The sequence below is a fragment of the Benincasa hispida genome, chromosome 6 (genome assembly GCF_027475165.1).
Source record: "Benincasa hispida cultivar pf3 chromosome 6, pf3_genome.v1.1, whole genome shotgun sequence".
NCBI lineage: Eukaryota > Viridiplantae > Streptophyta > Magnoliopsida > Cucurbitales > Cucurbitaceae > Benincasa > Benincasa hispida.
Window position 1 is genome coordinate 21,767,381 of NC_143483.1, and position 25,201 is coordinate 21,792,581.

At 36.6% G+C, this 25,201-nt stretch overlaps 1 protein-coding gene across 1 annotated transcript; it reads right to left on the reverse strand.

Moving 5' to 3' along the window:
* Positions 1-607: 607 nt before the first annotated feature.
* On the reverse strand, positions 608-20,053 carry EMB2004 (RNI-like superfamily protein). The gene is made up of 18 exons (XM_039034767.2): positions 19,795-20,053; positions 19,405-19,699; positions 18,987-19,187; positions 18,580-18,638; positions 18,267-18,404; positions 15,369-15,443; positions 15,187-15,270; positions 15,028-15,089; positions 13,702-13,771; positions 10,610-10,685; positions 10,353-10,483; positions 1,934-1,993; positions 1,757-1,831; positions 1,557-1,661; positions 1,379-1,474; positions 1,201-1,281; positions 1,017-1,118; positions 608-937 (listed from the first exon to the last, which is right to left on the reverse strand). Exons 1-18 carry the CDS (start codon positions 19,837-19,839, stop codon positions 869-871), a joined length of 1,824 nt encoding a protein of 607 aa, XP_038890695.1. The 5' UTR covers positions 19,840-20,053; the 3' UTR covers positions 608-868.
* Positions 20,054-25,201: the final 5,148 nt, after the last annotated feature.

A 25,201-nucleotide genomic window follows, 5' to 3' on the forward strand; every position in this document is an offset into this window, starting at 1 on the left:
TGCATGAAAATAACCTATACATTCATGTTGAAGCCTCTACAATCTCTCACTTGAACCACTTGTATGAATAAACCACAAATTAAAAATACATTATCGCTTTCAAAACCTGAACTGGCAAATATAGAAATTATTAAATAACTAAATATCAAACAGAATTTATTCTCAAAATTTTCATAATTTCCATGATAGATGTGTAGTTATAAGTAATTTTTAAAATGATTTTTGAAAATTCTAAAACCACTTTTAAAAAGATCATTTAACTTATAAATTTTTATTATTTATATTCGTGAGCGAACGAGCTTACGTGCACTTTGAATAATCTCAAGAGACAATCCACTTGAATCTACAATATTTGGGTATCAAGGAAATATATTAAATCCTAAATAGATGGTCAACATGGATTAAACCCATTACCTCTCTAACTCTTTATCAAACTTAAGTCTTTACCACTAGGCCAACTAATGATAGTTAACTTCCAAAAAGTATTATATAAATACTCCCAGTAGTCATCTCAAACACACTCTAAGACAACTGTGATTCTCTTATTGGGAATTGGAAACTTTACTTTTTTTAGTACAATAGGGATAGGAAGATTCAAATCATAGATCTCTCGATCAATTAACACATCTTTATTTCAATTGAAATAGAAAAGAAACTTTTTATAAGCTTGCTAAGTTACGTCAGAACCAATAAAGAATAGAACAGAAAAAAAAAATTATGATACAATTTCCTATTCCTCTCGATGTCAAAATTTCAAAGCTAGTCCCTCAGAGAATAAAGCGAGTAAAATTTTGGAGGGAAAGAATTCAAATAAGTAAATGGTTTCGCAAAATGCATCTAAATTCAGCATATATTTTAAGGAAGCGTTCTAGTAAGAAATACTAACTTCCTTTTCACACATCTCATGGACATGATCTCTGGCATCTGTTAAAGCACTCTGCAAGGACATCACAAAACCTCAATAAGACAGAATCATCATCATGATGAAGATGAAGAAGATATGGTGATGATACAACCTGCCCAAATTTGGTCAAGAAGTTATTGGAAAGATTCAAGGATGTAACTGCTATGTCCTCATTCGCTTTGAGTGCTTGGGCAATGGCGAAAGCGCCCGGATCCTGTTTTCCCAAATTAGAACCAAAGTAAAACAATATGAATGTGTACAACCGATGAACACAAATAAGGTCAAGAAGCATGTACCCTTATTTCATTGAAACCTAAATCTAGTGAAGTTAAAGCTTCATTAACCACTTTCAAGCTGCGAGCAAGGCAAGTTGCACCCTGAAATAAATGGTGGGAAAGGAAAGAAATTCTACTATTAGATGAGTACACTTCAGTTTCTACTAATGAGCACGACACTACAACGATAGATACAAACCTCGTCCCGGAGACCATTGCCCCGTAAATCCAAGACAGATATTGTAGTATTATATTTCAGAGTTTCAGCAATTAATTCAGCACCCTTTGGTCCTATCTGCAGACCATTTTTTTGCAAGAAATTAAAAGAGGCATTTTTATTATGGCTCATCGAGCCAACCAGTCATCATATCCTTTACCTTACACCAACCAAGCTTGAGGTTTGTTACATTTCCATGGAACTTCAGAACCTCAGATAAAGCCTCCGCTCCTTCTGGTCCAATGGGATTATAAGAAATTTCCAACTGTGTTTGTGGGTGTAAGACAGAGAGATAAGGATATATCTGTTCATGTCAAAATACGACAGAAGTTAAACATTCTCAAATGCTAGATGGCTCACAGTTGTGATGGCATCGTTATCCTTCAATGCTTGGGCGACCTTGCTAATACCCTCACCATGGATGTTATTCCCTCCCTGTAAATAAACCCCACAAAAAAGAGCCGTCCATCTTAAAATTTATAGTCAGGGAAGAGAAAAACAATATATGAAAACTTACAGAGAACCATGGCTCCTCACCAGATCTAAAGTTTTTATTGTCCGATTTTGCTTTAGAGCATCAGCAATCTTTTCTGCACCCTGGAGAATTGGAGAATACAAAGGAAGTTCGTAAATAATTTAATGTCCTGCAGAATATATGTATGTACACACAAACACACACACATACACTACATATACATTACAATTATAGTTTCAATTTCTTAACTCGTGCACACTAAAAATCTAGTATTTTCTTTTCGCTCAATCCGAATAATTTATTGTGCTTCTCACATAATACAATAAAAATAATTATAGTTGGGTGAATGTTGGATCTTGAAGCTAGGTTGAGGAAGTCTTTGATTGTGTGCCCAAGTCATGTTTCTTTTATCAAGAAACAAACCTTTTATTAGGAATACAAAAGGCCCAATTAAAGGGCCAAGAAACCTGGGCCAGCAAATAGTATCAATACCATGGACAAGATTCAAAGGACATTTCCTATTTTGTCTCTCTCTCTAAACTGCTGTAGGTTGTGCTGTAAAGATTGAAGAAACCATCAACCACCTTCTGCTTCTGTGCTTCATTGTGATTTTGCCAAAAATGCGTGTTTTTCTTTAAAGCACTTGCAAAGCTTTGGTTAGCAAGGTTTTAATCCTAGTTCCTTGAAGATGTGGCTGTCTAAAGCACTTTCTGGCTGTTTTTTTGAAGGACTAGGCAAGAGTTCTTTGGGAAAATGTGGTTTAGAGCTATTTTGTGGTTTCTTTGGAAGGAAAGAAATGTGTCTTTTCACATAAGTCGTCTTCTTTTTCATGCCCAACATAGGTTGTTTACTTTCTTTTTAGTAAAAGAAAAGATTCATTGATATGTATAAGGGGAGAACCCCAAGCAAAGATCAAGAAAGATCTCAAATTACTAACTTAAAAAGATAAATTGAAGTGAGTGAAAGGGTGTGTTAATTTACACCAAGAAAAAGCAGTAGACAAAACAAGTTCTAAAAATCAAGCATTAAAAGAACATGTATCCTTAAAAAGTCTTCCATTCCTTTCACCCTATAAGCCCCAAAGGAACGTACGGATGAACGCCAACCAAAGCACCTGCTTAGTACCACCAAAAGGATGACCCACTAAAACGGAGGCCAAAGCGTCAGAAATATTATTAGGACAAGTGAACGACCAACCAAAAGTAGGCAAAAGAAGATCCCAAAAGCTGGTAGCAAAAGAACAATGGAAAAAAAGATGAACCGGCGATTCAGCATGCTTCTGACACATATAACACCATGAGGGAGAGAGAGACATATAAGGCATTCGTCGTGGCAAACAATCAGCAGTATTGATGGCGCCCCAGCTGAGTTTCCAAAGAAAGATTTTAATCCTCTTGAGATATTTATCCTTCCAAATCACCGAATAGAGATCAAATCGAATCCATGCCACCCATCAAATTAGTCATAAGAGATTTAACGGTAAAGCCCATAGAGGGATTAATAGGCCACAACCAAGCATCAGGGGAAGAATGTAAGCAGACAGATGTCTAGTGAAGGGATAAACCCATTCAACAATCTCCAACTCAGTAAGATTACGATGAAAATTCAAATTCCAAGAAGATCTAGAAGAGATCCAAGCATTGACAACAATAACCTCAGGTTGTCGTACAAGACAAAAGAGTCTGGGATAAGTACTGGCAAGGACACCCCAACTAAGCCAAGAGTCATACCAGAAAGACATAGAAGAACCATCACCAATACAATGTCGAATCCAATTGGCAATCAGATCAGCAAAAGTACAAATGTACCTCCAAAGTGCTTTGGAAGAACCACCAAATAAGTGAGGGCCAAACCCAATCAGTGGAATAATATTTAGCAACGATAAGCTTTCTCCATAAAGCATTACGCGTAGAAAGGAATTGCCAAGTCCATTTTGCAAGAAGAGCAGAGTTTCAACATTTAAAATTACCAATGCCAAGACCACCTAATAACCGAGGATGGTGAGAAATCACCCCATTCACATTATGTAAGCCTCCATCACCTCGAGAACCCTCCCAAATGAAATCTCTGACCAATTTATCAAGGCAACTAATAACAAATGAGGGGGCCTGGAACAAAGACAAATAATATGTTGGAAGGCTAGAGATAGTGGCTTGAATGAGAGTGTGATGACCCCCTTTCAATATATAAGCATACTTCTAATTATGGAGCTTATGCTGAATTCTCTCAACCACGGGCTGCCAAAACGAAACAGACTTCGAATTGCCCCCCAAAGGAAGCCCCAGATAAGATGCAGGCCATAAACCTCTTTTGCAACCAAAAGAACGCAACCACCAGTCAAAATCAGAGTCTGAAACATGAATCCCAAGGAGCTCACTCTTAACAAGATTGATTTTAAGTCCTGAAGCACATTAAAAAATGTGGATAATGTGAAACAAGTTCTGTAAGGCAGATCTATCAGCCGTAGAAAACAATAGTGTCATCAGCAAATTGTAAGTGAGTCAAAGAAAAAGCCGAGTGGCCAATAGGATAAGACCCAATGCAGAGCTGTGGTCAAGAAGACGACTCAAACAATCAGCAACTAGAATAAATAAGAAGGGAGAGAGAGGGTCCCTGTCGTATTCCATGTGTAGGGATAATCTTACAGCGTGGGCGGCCATTAACAATGATGGAATAATTCACACTAGTTATGCATCCTCTGATCCAAGTGCGCCAACGGCAACCAAATCCTTTGATCTAAAGAATAGAATCAAGGAAATCCCAATCAACCGTATCAAAGGCTTTCTCAAGATCCAGTTTTAAAACAATCCCTAGTTTATTCCTCTTATTCCAATCATTAATAAGCTCATTAGCAATCAAAGAAGCATCAAGAACCTGTCCATTCGCCACAAAAGCAAGCTGATTGGCAGTAATGGTAAAGGGAAGAACCTTCTTCAGACGATTTGATAAAACACGAGCAATAATTTTGTAGGCACATGGTATAAGGCTAATAGGTCTATAGTCTGAAACAAATCTTGAGTCAACCTTTTTAAGGATCAAACATATATAAATTTCATTCAGCCTTACATTAATCACCCCCGATGTACAAAAATCATTAATAACAAACATCATATCAGATTTAAGAGTAGTCCAGAAACATTTGAAGAACTTCGCTGTAAAACCATCTGAACCAAGGGATTTACTAACACCAAGGGAGGAAACAGCAGCAAAAGTCTCATCTTCAAAAAAAAGGACGCTCAAGATCCGTAGCTTGAGAGGGAAAAATAGGATTCCACTCAATATTAGTGGGAAGAAAATGCTGGCTCGTCTTTTGTGAATAGAGATGAATAGAATGACAAAAATTCATTCTCAATATCCTGAGCAGTCAGAAGACTATGACCATCCCGAGAGAATTTCTGTAATGAAAACTTACGATGGTGGGCAACAACAATTTTGTGGAAAAACCTGGTATTTTCACCACCCTCATGATGCCATTTCATCTTACAACGCCGTTGCCAATGAATGTGATCTTGAATGGTCAATTTTTGAATCTATTCCCGAAAAAGGCAACATCGCATAAGTTGATCCTCATTAAGGGCACCTTTATCTTCCAGATTATCTAAATTGGTTAATTACGAGACAAGTGAAGGAAGATTATTAACTGCATTGCATCGAACATTATTCCAATCCCTAATAATTTTCTTCATACCATAAATCTTTATCATAAAACCATGGCCTAGCCAGCCATCAATAGGATGGGAATTCCACCAATTCTCCAGCAAGGAATGGAAAAAAGGCACCTGCAACCAAGAGTTCTCAAATCTAAAGGGGCAAAGGCCCCCATCAATATTTCCGAAGATAAGACCAAAGGAAAATGATCAGAGGTGATGCAGGCCAAGCGTTTGAGAGTAACTGTTCCAAATTTATGAAGACAATTTTCAGTAAGCAAAAACCGATCAAGGAGAGATAAATATTGTATAGGACCTGAGCTCGACCACGTAAAGCAACCATTTAATAAAGGAATATCCCGTAGCTGATAATCAAATATCCCTTGATTGAAGGCCTACATACTAGAAGAAATTGTCCTGCCATGAGATTTTTCCCAAGACCATCGAGTAACATTGAAATCACCACCAATAACCCAATTCTCACCACCCAAACCAGCTACATCATCAAGTTCTTGCCAAAAATCTGCTCGAAAAGCATTACCAGAAGGGCCATAAATTTCCAAAAGCCAAAAAGAAAACCCATCCGTCAGTGAAACATGAATTGGAACATAAAAGTGTCCCTGTATAACCTCAAGGATTGAGAAATTAGGCTCACTTCATAAAATAAAAATACCCCCAAACATATCAATAGCATCCAAAGCAGTCCAACCAATAAAAGAAGAACTCCATATAGATTTAATTAATGCTGAATCAACAAATGACAACTATGTTTCTTGAAGGAGGACAAAACCAAGGTTATGTTGGTGGATAAGCTTTTTAACCAAAGCATGCTTCTACCAAGAATTAAAACACCGAACATTCCAAGTGAGGAACGTCATCGATTCTCAGAGGGTCCCTCCCTAATCGCCAAGGTGGCAAATTTATCGCAGTGGATAGATGAAAAAAGGCCTTGCAACTCCCTTTAAAGCTTCAGTTTTTTGCTAGTAGTATTGATGATTTTTTTGTTTTTGGGGATTGGGAGGAGGGACAGAGGGAATAGCCATAACACAGCCATGTAAGGACAATATAAAAGCCAAGTCATGAAGATTAATGGGTAAGGAAGGTGGAGTAGGGAACGGCTGTCGATTAATTGGATGGAGGGCATTAATTGGGGAACTGTGGTCAACCGTAGAAGAAGCTAGAGGATTTTGATTAGAGCTCAATTCTAGTGGAAGAGGAGGAAGAGGGTGAATTGGCAAGTGATTTAGAACATCCGGTTGGTCAAGAAAATGGCCACACGAAGGGGCAAGGCAATAAAGTCATCTTCCTTGGTGGGGCTGGAGAGATAACCCTCTGTATCAAAACCAATAAAAGGAAGGTTTGGATTGTTGGTTGAGATGGAGTTTAAAGAACCAACATGTAAAGTGGTGGGGCCCTCACGAAAAGTAACTGCTAAGAGAGAAGGTTGTGAATAAGAGGGAGAGGCCGAATCGGACAGACTGATGTTTTGGTTTTGGAAGGTAAAGGATTAGGTGGACTTGGAGAAATGATGTGCCTTGAATTTACAGTTGAAGTGGGGAAGGTAAGGATTCCGTTGGTTGGCCCACAAATTGATCAGTTAAGGAAAGGGAGGGAGGAAGATTGGAATTCTCCATATTCATAGGAGATTCGGCCAAATAAGGAAGGTTTATAATTTCCTTAATTATAGAAGATTCGGTCAATTGACCAAGATATGGGGAGAGAGAGGGAGTGACTGACTGATTGGATTCAAAAACCATTGACTTACCTTTTTCACTTAATCGAGAATCAATGAGATCCACCTTTTCAGTAGCCCCTTTAATGTTGTTTCCTTGTGGAGAGAGAGAACAACGTTGTCCCTGTCCGGGGCCGGCATGTTGGATTCTGATCAAAGTTCCATCGGCGGCTAACTCTTTTGGAAGACGAATTTCATAAGGAATGAAACCACACTTGTTTTCCTTGATCTTTAGGCGAGCAAAGGAAATAACCAAGCCCCGTTCAGTATGATTTGAAGGTTGAATAAATCTGCCACACATATCACCAATGTATCTAAAGATATCTAAAGATGAGTAATTCAACCTCCATAAGATGCAGCCATTTATTGTTGGAAAGATGATGGTACGGATGGGGAGAGAAATTTAAGTTTCAGAGGGCCAATGGAAGTCCAATCTGAGTTGGCACATAGTTTTTGAAAGGTATCCGAACTAAAAACATGCAGCAAAGCTTTGTTATCAGAGATGGGATTAATAATACACGAAGATGATAGATAGGATTGGAGAGAGTCTCGGATAGCCAGCCATGAATCACTAATTGCAAACCGCTGGACAATCACCATAGCTTGCCAATCGAATTGTGGTAGCAAAGGGGTAGAAGAGGGGCAAAGACAACCAGAACTTGAAGGGGGAAGTCATGATTGGTCGTGGAGAGGGGGAGGCTTCTTGATTGAATAGCCTCTTTGTAAGATTGCTTGATAGTATTGATTGGAGCTTTGATCATTGTTTTAGACTTCGCAGGATAATTTGAAACCAAAGAAAAGAAAGAACACCATCCTCTTTTGTCTTCCATAGCAGGGACAAGGATTATGGAACGGCGGCCAGACTGCTCTAAAAGGGTAAACTCAACAAAAAAAACCATATTTGTTTGCTGTGTTTTTCAAGCCAAAGATGGTTACAGGGATCCTTGAATAAAGACTGGAAAGAAGAGGCCAACCAATCAAGCGATTTCTATGAGATAAAGACAGAATGGATGTTAGTTTGACTTTGTTTTGAAAGCTTGAAATGTTTCCTTTTAATCGGAGTTATCAGTGTTAGGGAGAAAATTTTCCCATCAATATGTATCGACCGGGTGATGGAGGAAGAAAGGGTTGTCGGTGGAGGTTGGGGCATGGTGGTTGGGGCTAGAAAAGGAAAGTTCTATGAGGAAAGAGGAGAGAGCATTTTTTTCCAACATAGGTTGTTTACTTCAGACACCATTCCGTTATATTGGAATGTCTTTTTTGTAATCCTTCCTTTGGGAGAGGGGATGCCTTATCCCTCGCCCTTTGGGTTGTTTTGTTGAGGCCTTGGGCCATTTTGAATGGCATCCCTTGTTTCTCATTTTTTTTTTAAAAAAAAAAAAGGAAAGGAGGGGGGAGGAAAAAAAGGACCAGCAAAACAAGAGTACGCAAGAATCGAGTCCAAGAAGAGCCAAACAAGAACTAAGCTAATGAAGCAAAAAATGGCTCCAATTCAAAAGAATAAAACCTACCACTATAAAAGTCTTTAGTCACAGGCGCTCAAAGTGAGGCATTAAACCTAGCTAGAGACTAAAGCTCCTCCAAGATTTCTCTCAAAGACAAAGAAACATAATTGTAAAGTCCGTAATGAATTTTAGAACATACTTCAGAACTCAAAGACACAACTGTACAACCTATTAAACAAAGTTTTTCAAAGTCACCGTCATAGTGGATTTTAACCGACTTCATTGAGGTAACTCTTTATCTACAAATGACCCTCAATTGGAGATGATAACATCCTTCTTTTCAACCTCTTTTCTCTGAACTTTCAGCATGTCCAGTGCTTGTCACAAAGACGTCGGTGCTATGATCGAGGAACTCCTCAATCCGCCTTTTGGGGAGAAAGGCCGGTTTCTTCGGAGTACTGGTGTTTGTGCAATTTTATGGGTTTTATGGAGGAGCGGAACAACAGTTTTTAGAGGTGTGGAGAGGGGTCACAGGGAGCTTTGGTCCCTTGTTCGTTTTCATGTTTCCCTCTAGGCTTCGATTTCGAAGACCTTTTGTAATTATTCTATAGGCATGATTTCGCATAGTTGGGACCCCTTCCAGTAGGGGAGCCCACTTTCTTCTAGGCTTGGTTTTTTTGTATGCTCTTGTATTCTTTCATTTTTTCTCAATGAAAGTTGGTTATTCGTATTTTTTTATTAAAAAAAAATCATGGTCGTCCTCTACCAGCTCATCTTTTATGGTTCGACCCCGCCAAACCCATTTTATCAAAATTATGGTTCACATATCCACATAAAACATGGATGGAACACTTTGATATTGCTCGGTTTAAGGCCTCTCATTGTTTTTTCTTTTCTTTTTTTAATAGAAAACATCAAAAGATCTAAAAAGTATTTCCTCCTTGGAACTCAAGGACACAGAACCTATAGAACAGGTCTGTTCAAGTAAGTTCGTATCTAAAGAAGTATTTTCTCATTGTTGTTCTTTTTCTAATTTATTTGAGTGTTACTATCCTTGTGATGTTTATATTAGTTTTGAGTGCTTTTATTCAATATTCATAGGTTTCTCTAAAAATATTCATAGGTTTCTTTGTATTTGTATCGGTTCTCCTTTTTTCCTTTTTCTTTAGGAGTTTGTATATTGAAATTGGCTTGTTCAAAAGGAAACTTATAATCTTAGCCCTGGAATCCTTTTGCCAACATCAAAATTCAAGACTATGCTTATCTGAGTTATTATCTATGGTTCATCTCATAGACCGCCCCTCACAGATGGCAGTGGCTTCCAGCATTGGAATCTCTCTTCGTGTTCATGGGGAGTTTTCTTTTTCCCTTTTTGCTTTGAGTTGGAGAGAGTTCAAAAGTTCCATGCTATCATGAATTTGTAAATCAAGCTTCGTATTTTATGTTATTCAACAATTTAACAGAATACTTAAAGCTGGTAATAACTTCAATACTAGGAGCAATTTAGAAGCTATGCCAGTTACTATATCACCAATATCATTCATGTACAAATTTAATAAAATCAAGCTCTTAGTTCTCTATTCAATAACTTAACAGAATACTTAAACCTTGTAAGAAATTCAATACTATGAGCGAGTTTAGAAGCTACGTCTGTTACCTCATCACCGATATCATTCATGTACAAATTCAATAAAACCAAGCTCTTAGTTCTCTTAATGAATTCGGCAACATGAAAGGCACCTTTGGCAGTGATTGAGTTGTTACCGATGTCAAGAAGTGCAAGTTTTCCTGCAGAGAAAGTAAGAATGTTGATGAAGTTAATGAATCGCAAATGCATAAAATATAATGCATGAGAATTTGATCAAGCTCAAACGTAAATATCAACAGAAGAACCTAGAATTGTATATGGCACACCTTTACGTGAAGATAAACCTGAAATTAAAGCACGCACTCCCTCGTCACCAATTGAATTTCCATTCAGATGAAGTTCCTGCCAATTAAACAAAATTTAAAGAATTCAATAGGAGACAAGGGGATGTGTTTCATTATTCTTAACAAAGCTTTTCATTGATAAAATGAAAAGGGACTAATGCTCAAAATACAATGAAACAAAACAAAATAAAGTAACTACAACCAAGTATAACCCATAACAGAACTAATCAGGATTCCAAGTCCTCTACTACCCTTCTGTAGTTACTACTGAGCGGCCTAACCACTAAAGACCTAGCCGAAATCCAATCCAAGGTGGAAACTTCAAGTCTCCAAGTATGTTTTATCAAATGTTACTAAGTAAGTTGGGCCTCTGATGGATGGCAAGTTGTTGTTGGGCTAAACAATGAGGTTACCATATGGCACAAATTCTCCATGGAGCCAAAGACCAACCTGAGTTGTTAGCTTCATTTAAGTGAGATGCAAACTATATGATAACTAAAACTAAAAGAGTGACCACTCCATATGTTAGGATGAAATCAGACACAGACTTAAAGGAAGTCCTAATTGAATCTCGAAAGAAGCACATCAAATAGTTCAGGCAAAGAATGAAAGCTGTTTTTGCATGGATTGTTTCAAGACTAGGTGCTCGATTCATGATCAAACCAACCTCATAGACAAGAACTAAGAGGCCGTTTGGGGGCTGAAATGTAATCAAGTTTACTAGGAATCTTAAAGGTGTTGGATTGCTTACAGAATCAAGGGTGGAAAGAAATGGAATCGTGAAGCATGAAAACAGTGAAAAAGAGGGTTGAATTAAAAACGGTGGGAATGGAATAAGTTTGATATTTCAATTTGGACCCAAAATACTCAATCCACACATGGGTTTTGGATTACATGACATTACATCCCAATTCCATTTAAGTCCAACAAACAGCCCCTAAATATCAACAATTATACCCATCAATTTGTATACACAGCTTAATCCAGACAAAAGCGAAGCCTGATTTCTCATTATAAAAAATAATAATAGATTAAAAAAATCAAAAATAAAACAACTCGATCTAGATGAGGACACGGGTTCAATATAAACAATTCGATATCTTGTTAAGCAAGTAGTAGTAAGCATTTGCCACCAGATCCCAACCACTCAACTAGCTCAATCTTTCAAGACACAAATCTACTGCTTGCTTTATCGCAGAAAGATCCTTGCTCATCCCTTGTCCCTTATCCCTTTATCCTTTTTTTATAAGAAACAACAGAGTAAAGCTATCCAGGAGTCCCTGAGCCCTTATCAAGACATACAAACTTGTATGCTTGCCTTATTTATACAAAATTCATGGATTCCATAATATGCTCTATAGTTCCAGGTACCTTAACTTTACCACATTCTCCTTTTGAAATATGGAAATAACTCTTACCAAGTTTAATAACTCTCTTTGGACGTCTATTTCTAAAGGTTTTGATAACTATCCTCTTGTTCTTATCATTTAGGATTGGAGCCCTTCTTTATCTTGATTAGGTCTCACCAAGTTTAATAACTCTCTTTGGACATCTATTCTAAAGGTTTTGATAATTATCCTCTCGTTCTTATCATTTAGGATTGGAGCCCTTCATCTTGATTAGGTCTTTAGGTTTGCTTTAGCTCTATTTTTGGGTGGTGCTTTTGTTTGCCCATTTTGTATTCTATCATTTTTTCACAATGAAAACTTGATTTTTTTTCTAAATAGAAAAAAAAATCATTCTTAAAGAGAATAAAATGCTCATATCATATTGGTCAAAAGTCCTACCTAATACATCGACCTAAACGTAACTACTATATATAACATAACAAATTAATAGAAATTACAAGAAAATTCTGAATTACCTAATTAACAAAAAATATAAGTAATTAACAGAACCTAATGATTTGGTTAAATTAATTGACTGAATAAATTATAAGCCCAAGACTAATTATCCAATACATTTTCTTCCAAGTTCCAACACTTTACCAAGCCCTCACCAAGTCACCCTTCATCAACGTTCTTCGCTTGGTCCAATCTCCATGAAAATCCTTTGCTCTTAACTTCAACCTACACGACATGTGTATGAGTCGGTGACCATCTCAAACACATTTTCATTTAGACAACTAATGTTCAGGAAAACACCATAGTTCATATGATATGGTAACCACTTACGTACTAAAATCTTCAATGTCTCCATTTAAGGGAGAAACTCGCTCCTAATTCTATTATTTGAAGCCAAACTGGCTTCTTTTTCTTGAAAAATAAATAATAAATCATAATTCATACTTCATAAGCCAACAGGCCACAATTGGCAAATGCACAAGGACCTCGTCCATCATAGCAAAACACTTTGTTTCTGGTCAAATAAAGACGATGATGTGGAAGGAACACAAAAAGCCAAATAGGTAAACCGTATTTGAAACTTCAAAGACACAAACGCACTAATCCAACTTGTGATATTACACATCATATACACACCCAGTAATCCAACTTCTTCACAAAACACAAACCCCTCAACTCTAAGAATCCTATCAAGAAAATTTTCTATCAACTTTGACATAAGTTTTATTAAGAATATCCAGCTTAAACATAAATTACTTTCCATCTTTTCCTACCATTCTCTTCAATTTTATTGAAGCTTAAGATGGGTCTATGTCTACTAACTACAATAGCAGATGAGAGGAGAAAACAGTAGCAGATGGGATAGTTCTAAGGCTTGCAGCCAAGACTTTAGCAAGATTCTTATAAACACCAGTTGTTAGGTTGATAGGTTTGAATCACGGGCTTCGATTGCATTAGAGCCCTTGGGTACAAGACCAATATGTTGTCTTGTGGGCACCGGAATTGACAAGCCCATTTTGAATTTTCTAAACAGCTCAAGAAAATCAAATTTGGAAGTTCTTCGCTCCTTTTGGAATAACATATTTAACCAAATCAGGCCCAAGAATTTTGTTAAGCCCTTAATCATTCCACGAATTGGGTCTCTATCTCCACATGAATAATAAGTTACCACAAAATTGATAAGAATTCTGACACTGAAAGAACATTGTGTATGAACAAGACAAGATGTACCCTCAATGATTTGTTCCCTTCAAGTCCTTTAGCCAAAGCATTAGCTCCCAGGGCACCGCCATAATTGCCACTAAAAAAAGAATCATAGATCAGCTTGATTAGGGAAAAAGGAAAGTGGACAAGGTGCTACAAATAAATATTGCAAAAGAAGGGATACGCTAGGGAATTTTATACACAGTTAAATTTTACATGCATCGTTTGAAAACTTCAGGGGGGAGGGGGGGCTCAACATTATTCACTTTTGAAGTTTGCACATTTATCGAAGAACTTTATCTTCCCCTCTTTCTCTCTCCCTCTCTCTAACTCCAACTAAACAACTCAACATCCCAAAAATAGACTTTATAACTCCAATATATTGACTTTAAACTTCAAAACTCAACTCAATGCCTCAACCACCCCTTAAATGATTTTGTTCTGCAATGTACTTAAGAATATATATAGAGGGCGTTATTCATGAGTTTTACATTGTACAAGTTAATTGAACATTTTATTTGATTTTATGCACATTAATTTAAATATTTTATAAATAATAAATTAGTAATATTTTGAATTTATAACATAAGTTATATTTGAAAATATAATAACGTACCTTTTTATTTTGAAATTATTCACCAAGGAATGAAAATATTCATTGAAGAAAAATTTATTATGTTAGTTTTTCTGCTTTATAAAACATAAAACATATTTATATATTTGAAAGATTTAAAAGTTGAGAGTAGAATACTAAATTCTACAATGTTTGTTTAAAAAAAAAAAAAGAAACAGATAAACTAAATTTTAAATATAAGATTTTAAAAAATAAATCAATCAATACCATTTATTAGATAGTAAATCATGACCTTCATAAACAAATGTTTTGAAATTGCAAGCAGCAGTAATCGAATATTCTTTTCAAATACTACGCATTTAAATTAAGCAAACAATTAGCATTTGAATTTCGTTTAAAACCAGAGAGGTTTTTGCTTCTTTATTTTTGTCCGAAGAGTCAAGTGAAAATTAAATTAATATTCTCATATGCCTATATCTCAATAATTTATTATTGTCTATATTTCTTTTCAAAAATGTTAAACTTTGCTAAAATCTCAATACAACTATTATAGCATTTATTCTTTTTGTAAACATCAATGCCTATTTAATAAAACTATTAATGTCTTCATTTTTTCTAATAAATATCAATATTAAAGTTAATAACCATATTAAACTGAATATGAAAATATGAACTTATATATAATAAATTAAATATATATTTGTAGCTTCTTTTTTCTTTTTTCTTTTTAAGGAAGATATAAGTATAAATATAGCAATTGAGGGGTGATGAATCCTCACATAAGATGTATGTTCCGTATGGTGTTGTTTTCAAGAAGTGCCCCGCCGAGACTTGTAAATCCCTACCTCCATTATCCAAAAAGAATAAAAGGAATCAATGTCACTGTCTATATTGACTAAGTTCTTGAAAAAGAGACATGTTCAAATTCAGTAACTTACAGAATAATCAATCATATTATTGTTAAGTTCAAGTACGCGCAAGCTTGAATTTTTCTTCAGCATCTCGGCAACAGCTTTTGCACCCTGGAAAGAACTTGATAGTAAGATCAAATTTAAAAAATCAAGTGGGACGCACATGAATATCTCCTACAGTTGAGCTTTAATCAAATTAATCAGCTAACCTCATCTCCCAAGTCAGTACTGTTTAGCCGAAGCGTCTGAATGCTAGAATTATTCACTAGCAAATCACACAGGGTCTGAAAACAAATTTAATTGCATTATTTAAGCCAGCTGCATGAAGTACTACCAATAATTTAATGGGAAAACCCACTATTCATGCTCACATGAACGGGATAAATAAATAAATAACTGATCTATAAACAAGATCAATGAATATACTTCAGTTCTACAACAGGACACCCATTGAACTGTCCCATTACATTCCCCACATTCTAGTCCTCATCGATAAGCTCTAGGTTCAACAGCTAGGTAAGCCAATCATGTGGACTCACATCTATATCAAGAAAAATCAAGTTTATGTTAGCGTATTTGGGACATCAAATATCCCGGGACTATCCAGACTACCAAATGTTATGATGAACTGATGGATGACCAATCCAATACTTCATGAACAAATACTGAGAGGTAAGTGTGGGATACCTTCAAGACAGGACAGCGGGCATTTTTCAAAATGAGAAAATACATTAGAATTATCGGAAATATTAATGTATTAGAATTATTTTATTCTCCTTATTTTGTTCAACTTTAACATCTTAAAATTAATTTTATTAAGATTCTTCCCCCTGATGAAATTTTCTCCCCCAGATAAAGAAAGTCCATCCCCAAAGAATCCAACCGTTCTTACAAGTGGGGGATCAATAAACAGCTCCTCAATCATGTCCCAACAACCCTACTAGGAGTTAAACTAGCACAAAATGTGTGAGGAAACCCCAATTTTCATGCTAAGCCAATAACTCTAAAGCATATGATCCAAGTCTTCCACCACCCTCTTGCATGACAAGTAATACAGGAGGCAAAAAACCAGATACAAAGGTCTCATCGCAAGTCCATGATATTGACCATCCTCCCCGTGAAAGTAGCTACATTGAGAGGATGGTCAATACCATGGACTTGCGACCAAAGGATACTCTCCTCCTTTCAGACTTCCCCTTTTTCAAAACAGTCCTTCATATAGGTTAAATTACCGAACACTCTTACTATCTAACACTTTGGTCATGAGTCTCACACCGCGCGGCTAACAAGATCCATGTGTCTCGCATGTTTGAGTAAAAAATGTCACCAAGCATGCATCTCAATGCACCACAAACAATAAGCATAATAATAGAGTAACACTAGCCAAAATATGGGAAAACTCACTCCCAACCATTTTCATTTACAATATGAGTAAGGAATATGTACAATCCAGTGGCACATGCCATGAAACCCATGACATGCCCAGCTCTACAAAATCGGCATTGGAGCCCTCCATCAAGACTCCACATTGATGGATTACAACATGACTCCAACTTGATTCCTAGAGCTTGCAAGGAAAGACTTCCTCCCAATGAATGACCCTCCATTCACATTGTAAATGAAAAAGGTTGGGAATGAAACTCATGACATGCCCAACTCTACAAAATCAGCGTTGGAGCCCTCGATCAAGACTCCACCTTGATGGATTACAACATGACTCCAACTTGATTCCCAGAGCTTCCAAGGAAAGACTTCCTCCTAAGGAATGACCCTCCATAAGGATCATGGAATTTCTCCCCCAAGGGAATATGGAACGTCTCTCCAAAATGAATTTGAATGATCCTCCAGAAAGGAATTCCTTGGACAACCCCAAGGTCATCCTTTTATAGGCGAGGGTGAGGATGTGGTTGGAAAAAAATTGTTTTAGGAATGGGCTAGTGGGGCTTGACAACAACTCACGTTTCTATAATCTAGGAGTCCACTATCCATTAGCATTGGTAACCACCCACTACCTAGGGCTACCCTGAACAACTACCCATGTTCTCGAATAACCAACAACCACTTTGAGTAACCACCCACATCTCGAGCAACTACTCCACTCTCCACCAGTTTAGGTAAATGCCCACATTTCAAGCAACTATCCACTCACCACTATCTTAGGTAACTACCTACATTCCAGATACCTACCAACTCGCCCAGTACTTCGATAACTACCCATGATCTTAGATAACTACCCACTTTGACTAAACCACCCATTTGTGCACCCCAAATGGTTATCCAGTCAATCAAGCCAGTTGGCACCAAAGACTGCATCTCTCGTTCACACCATGCGCATGTCGTGTCTGGGCGCACCGCTTGGTGCGCACTCACGACACCTGTGCACCTGGCTGGCTTGCACACGCCTAGTGTCGCTCACCGCAAGCGCCATTACCGCCCGTCTAACATTACCCTTTGCTTGCATGCGTGCATGTCGAATTGCGCAGCACATGTCTGACGTGCTGCAAGCTTCCTTGCGCCAATGTCTTGCGCACTTGCTATGTTGCATGCCTCGCTCTTCACCTGTGTCTGTACTCAAGAACTACAGTCCTAACACTAACCAAGGAAAGAATCTAATCTAGCTTAGTCTTCCACATATTGACACAAAAAGATAAGGAAAAAAGGAACTAAAATGGGCAAGATGGGCCACAAATGAGCAAGCAGGGACACACAAGAAAAGGAACATTTACCACACAAAATGGGGAGAAAGGGGCATCTCCCTGCCTAATTCTTCTATAGGCAAAAGTTCCAAATTACATCACGCTTCAATAAATCAACTATCGCAGCTTTGATAACATTTTTTTTTCCTGATGCTACAGCTTTGATAACAATTGAATGCACACAATGTGAGAACTTTTACTGGGATTAATTTGACAACTTTTTAGAGTTTTGGGGCTGTTAATGGGTTTCACAGCTATAGGAATCTGAATTCAGATTCTTTACCAGTCTTTGCATAAGAAAACACAGCAAGAAACAGACAAAGAAGAAATAACAAAGAAAATTCCCCAAAAGCATTAAATTAAGTAATTGAAATACTCATTGAATATAATGATATAAAAGGTTATGACAACCTTAACTCCATCATCTCCAATTGGGTTTCCAGAGAGATCAAGGGTCTTTAAAACAATATTTGATTGAAGGACGCCATCAAATGCTTTTATCCCTTCAGCTGTTATTCCATTTGCAGAAAAATTAACTTCCTCAACTGTCTGTAACAATAAAATATTTCAATTAAATACCCAAATATACAACTAGCAACACTTCATGTCATAATGTTGCATAGAGAAAAAAAAAAGTTGAACAAAATAGCAACTGTTCGTGTCAACCACACTCATCAGCTATAACGCAAGACATCATAGAACCAGAAAAAATCAATAGAAGAACCTGATTGTATCCTAAACTCTCAGCAAGAAAAAACAATCCTTCATCTCCAAAGTTGCGTGCTGTTAATAAATGAAATCAAATATCATAAACTTCACAATTGGCAAGTCAATATAGTTTAGAACTCAAACAATTTAAGCATAAAAAAATAAATTGACCTTTGTGCATACTCAAACAAAGAAACACTGAATCCATGGGAAATGATAAATACATCTAAATTCCAAATAATCAGATTGTGAAAATCCCATATCCATTTTAGAAGACTGATAACGAAAGTTGACGAATCTAGTTGATTGAAACTAACAAAGTTCTCTAAGATTGAACAAGTATGCCATAATGCTGCAGCATTCAATAACACGGCAACATTGAAATTAATAATCATGTCTTCATTGACTCTCTGAGTAGCTTACCTGTCATGTCAACACTTCTAAAAGTTCGTAGCTCTTTCGCAAAGTCATTAAGCTTCAATTTGGCTTCTCTGTCAATCTTGGCGGTAAGATCTGGAAACAAATTTATACCAGCACCGAATGACCATTTGTTTTTCACGGGTGAAGAAGTCGAAGACTTCTCTGACTTCGGAACCATGAGTCTCTCAACCAATTTCCATAAAACTGTGGGCTGAAAACTCAAATTAGTATCTCTAACCCAAAATACCGTGCTATTTTATTTCCAAATATAAATGGCAGCAGCGAAAGTTACAAAAACCGCACTCCAAATTAGTACATTTAAACTCGTAAAAGATCAATTTGCACTTCAATAAGAAAAACGTTTAGTCATAGGCAATTCCTTTCGATTTACAAAAGAAAACGAAAAAATGCAAAACCGTACCGAACGTAACCACCACGAAAACACCGGCAGGTAAAACAGTCGAAGCAAGCTGCTTCACCGGGGCAACCAACGATGAGCTCTCAATTTGAGACTCTCTGTAAACTCTTCGAGAAGCTGCAGGCCGCCTGGAGCTGCCGTCGGACCTCAACGTAGCCTTCAGCACGAAATTTCTCAATCTAAAACCTCCTCTCCTATGCGTAACCGGGACAACCGCACCATCATTGGCACGATAGTCCAAGCTAGAACCGCGGAAGCCCACACCTCGTGGCCCTAGCGAATGAAGTCGGAGGAAAATCTAGAGTGGTAACAAAGAAGAGTTGAAATTCGGAGGTAGAAGAATTGGATTGATTGACGAGAAGAATCGGCGATTAAAAGTATTGGCGTTATTACCTTAGGATGAGAGCAGAAAGAGATTGTAGAGGTGGAAGAACTCATAGGCGCTGCGTAGAAGTGGATTAGATGCTCATGGAGGAGAAGATATGGGGGAGCCGCTCGCTATGGGAGAGAGAGTGAAGTGGAACTATGGAAGTGCTTTGGCTTTTGCAGCCGATTGCTCCACCACACCAGAGTGCTGCAGGTTCTTTCCCAAGTTTTCCCGATTATTCTTTCTGGAAAAATAAATAAATAAATACTTTTCGTCCCCTTATTTGAAGTTTCGGACTCGATAATTTTAGGTTAAATCATAAATTTGGAAATAATAATTTTAGGCCAAATCGCAAATTTAGATATATGATTTAGGGGATGTTTGGGCCCAATATGAGATGGTATATCCCCACATCTTATATTATCTCAGGTCATTTTACTTCCGTGTAACGTATGTCATTTCAATGCTTGAACATACTCAATCGTTCATACTCGATCAAAACGCCCACATCCTATATTATCTCAACGTCCCCAATTTGAATTCTGTGATCAAAAATTATTTTTGGATTCTATAATTCAAACAGTAAACTTAAAAATAATATTCTTATATTTTTATTAACATTTTTATGTTTTTATTATATTCATAATTTGAATTTTAAAAATTAAAATCCAGAATCATATAGTATATCATGTTGTAGATTAAATACAATTCTTTTTAATTAAATATGTAATGTAATTTACTATAAATTAGGTTAAATTCCAAATTTAGTCCTACGATTTGGATAAAGTTAAAGTTATTCTATATGGTTTTAAACTTTTGAAATTGGTTTCTATAGTTTGATACAACTTCATATATAGTCTCTACAGTTTGTTAAATCATCTTAAATAGTCTCATGTTGATGAAACCTTCATCAAACTATAGAGCTAAATTCAAATTATAAATCATAAGACTTTAACTTTAACTTCTTCTAGGGGGCAAAAATCTCTATTTGCATTATAAATTATATAATATTAAAAACTAATAATTATACAAATTTTTTAACATAAAATCATGTTCTTAAATAAATTAATAATAATTCATTCTCAACTAATATTTAGTGGGTAACTACTATTAGTTTATATTTGTTTAAATTAGAATTCAATTTTTGAATTCTGCTACCAAGCACATATCTAAAAACTTAAGATATTTTCATTTAATCATTTGTTTTCAAATTTATGTTTTCAGATTCTTTACCAAACAGACTATGCATCTGTTTGTTAAATATATTTTCATATATGAATTTGGTAATGAATTTGATAATAATATTTGAATCTAAACAATTATTTTAAGATAAATTGCATGCATATTGGGATGAAAAATGCACTTTTGAAAAAAAAAAAAAAAAAGGTAAATGAGTGGTTTCAAAAAAAAAAAAAGATGGGGTGGTTTTTTTTGTCTTTATTGAAATGTGTCTCTTTAAGAGATGCATTAGCAATGGAGAAACATTTGATCGAACGAAACACCAGTGAAAAAGGAACAGAAAGTGTCAAATATGTCAGAATTTGTCTTTTATCCGACGAAAAAAATAAATGTTGAGAATGCGTCTCTTAAAAAGATGCACCCTCGTTGAGTCAAAAAAAGATGTGATGTGAATTGACATCGATGTGATGTTTGACCAGATTCTTGACGCTAATGTGATGCTGACAGTTGCACTGATTACCGATGGAGTCAAAGCCTATTACCTCCTCCTCCCCTTATTGAATGTTCACCTAAAAATTCGGTCAACTCCCCATTTTTTCTTCATTCATCTTCTTCATTTTACTCCATACATATTCCTCCTCTCCTCTACCTCCCCTCAAGCTTTTTAAACTTAAATAATCCAAGGAAATTTGTTTCTTCTTATTTTGTTGATGATTTAACATGCGTCGATGGTCATGCATTGATCATTCATTGATAAGAATAATGTGTGATGATAACATGATAATCTAAAGGATATGTAGTCTGCATTAATCGTTTATGCGATGTTCATGCGTTCCTGCCACAAGTTTTCTTGCTCTCTTGCCAAGTATAACGAAAACGCAAGTTTCTCGGGATGATCCGAGGTCGAACATGAGGATTTTCTACTAAAGAATGCTTGTGAAGTAATGCGTTTGAGGCGATAAATAAAAAAAAAAAAAAAAGTTAATTAGCTATGCCCTACTCCTATTCCTAGGTAAACAGACTAAGCAATTGAAGTTTGACTATGAGAATTGGTAGAGATGCGACAAATGTTGACGCGTGATGAGATGCATGGAGAAGTAGGATTAAGGGAGGAAATTTCACCAAGTCGTTAAGTTGGTCGCAAGGGTAATCCCAGCTCACCGCGCATTGCACACCTCTCGGTGGTCAGCTACATGCTTATATCTCTATAACGCATGGTTGCATTGAGCATAAGATTATTCTTATCTCTAGAAACGCTGCTCATTTTGCTTGTGAGTTCCACTACTTACCCTCTTGGGCAGCTGGTTATAGCTACTCAGTTCATAGACAAGCATTGTGATAGCCTCTCACTAAGCAAAGAGGATTGACTCACTATATTTCGTGCAACGCATACCTCTCAATGGTTTGCTACATGCATCATATCTCTATGTCGCATGATTGAGTATGCAATAACAATGAAAGTAAAAGATGATAAAGTAGAAGATGGTGGAAATGGTGTTAAAGGAACTAAAGAGATGCATTGATTACAAAATGTATTAATGTCTTAAACCAAAATGTAATACAATACAGAGGTAAAAAGAGTGGTGGAGGGCTAGATGTAGGCAATCTCTTGCTTCCATCAGATGTATGTCAAAGTTGTCGGTGGTGCCATGGATGGACGGTGGAATAGTCTCTCTCGAGCTCTATCTCCGACGAAGCTCCGGTCGTTAATCGAAAAGAGTTATGGGAATGAAGAACTCTCAAAGACTGTCTACTCATGCTCTCGTCTGTGATCACAAGAATCTACCTGAGGCAGAGACTCAAATGCTTTGAATTTGGACTCTAAGGTTATGTAAGTAGAGCTCAAACGCTGACAACATTGGTAATCCCACTCTGAATCACTATCATTCTTGTCGCGGTGAGTGAAATGTCATCATGACCTTATCTCTTTGACACACCTGAGGTATGCGTCATGATTGTCTCTTCTGAAGTATCAACGCATCCCACCCACTTTGCGATCATCCTCTATCACGACTATCACTCTGTAATTGCAACATTCCATGCGACGAACTTATTTTCATGAAAATCAATGCATGCGATCAACTTTGCGATGGTCTGGGATCAACGCATGCGATCGATTCATGCGATAACTACAAAAATAGACATTTTGACGCAAGATAACGCATAATATAGGGTTAACTAGAATTTTCCTTGTTGATCGACGCAAGTTCATTTTTCCACATGAATTCTTAGCAATATTAACGCATACTCTGCTCATCAACCCTTATAATTCTAAGAAAAATGCTACAATAGCTTGTATTTTTACAAGCTATTAGTGATATCTGACTAGATTTTTGATGCTAATGTGATGTTGATGGCAACACTGATTACCGATGGAGTCAAAGCCTATTACCTCCTCCTCCCCTCTCCCTCCCCTTATTGAATGTTCACCCTAAAAATTCGGCCAATTCCCCATTTTTTCTTCATTCATCTTCTTCATTTCACTCTGCACATATTCCTCCTCTCCTTTACCTCCTCTCAAGCTTTTTAAATTTAAATAATCCGACAAACCACCCCATTTTTTAAAATCATATTCTTTAGTTTTTCACAGCTTTCTCAACAAATTTGGTGCAACATTTTTCTTTTATGTAAGTTATAATATTATTTTTTTATGTAAGTTAAAATATTTTTCTTATTTCATTATAAACTAACATGATTTTATATTGATTTTTTTTAAAAAAAAAAATTAACACTCATGTTTACAATGAGGATTATTCAATAGAAAAGTTGCCCAATCTTTCAAAAGTTATGTATTTAGTTATTTACTTTTGATTCAAATGTTGTTCTAATATTGTATACATATACTAATATATTTTCTAAAACACATTTGAGCAGGAAAAAAAAACTACACAAGTGAGTTGTAGTTGTGGAGTAATATTCGCACGACCAAATTATTGTGAAACTCGAGGTACAAAAATCAAATGTTCCATCTTATATATATAGTGCTTAATCTACTAATATATTTTATACTAAAAAAGGTTACGTATAAATATCACCAAAACAAATTATCCTATAAAGAAAAGTACACATAATTTTAACAGGTTTGAGGTTATATTTTATGATAGTATTTATATAACATATAGAAGTGATATGCCCACCTATCTTAATATGCTAATAAATTTTTATAATTCATTGGTGCAAGCTTTTTGTCATCAAATGTTGGGTGGTTGCAGTAATGTCAAAAAAGATAACTAAAATCCGACTCCAATCTCACCATCACTGTCTTCTCGGATGTCGATTGGGCCTTTAACCTTAATGATAGAAAATTGACCGTTGCCTACTATCTGTACCTTGGCTCTACTTTTATTTCCTGGTCCTCCAAAAAGCAATTGGCTGTTGCCAGATCGAGCACCGAGTCCGAGTATAGAGCCCTTGCTCACGCCGCTACAGAAATCAATTGGGTGCATAATCTACTCTCTAAAATTGGCTTCTCTCCGACTAGTGTCCCTATACTTTGGTGTGACAACATGGGCGTCAGAGCTTTAGCTACCAATCCGGTTTTTCACGCGAGAATAAAGCACATCGAAATCGATGTACACTTTGTCCGTGATTAAGTTCTTCAGGGTCACCTAGATGTCCAGTACGTTCCCTCCATTGAGCAATTGGCCGACTGCCTAACCAAGGCTCTCCCTCATGAACATTTTACTTATCTTCGGAGCAAGCTCGGACTAACTGCATTACCCTCTCGCTTGAGGGGGGATGACAAGGATAAACGTCCAACCCACTCAGCAAATGACGAGGTGCCACAAGGACGCTGAGCTCATCCTCTCTGCCACCGTGGCTTTCTTCAATCTATAACAAATTGGTTGCAACGGTCATCCTTCTCCCTGCAAGAAAAGATTCTTTATTCATTTTGTCATTATTCTCCCCATTGTGTGTATAAAAGGGGAACCCCCTGTACAGTGTAAAATGTGTGGAAAAATTATATACTAAAGGCAGAAAAGGGAATTAATTTCTTGGCCATTGTCATCTTCCTTCTTCCTCTTTTATCTATTTTTCTGGTTTTTGACTAAAAGATTGTAAACGATTTAGTAAATTTGAGTTTAAGTAAATATGTGAAGAAATTCCACTACTAGCTATATTAACATGTTTTAATAATCGGGAAATGAATATATTTGAAAGATGAGTTGAACATGTACTTGCTAGATATGAAGTATTAGCATCTGATTCAGTCAAACTGCTGCTAATTTAGATTGCAACATCGTAAGAATCTCA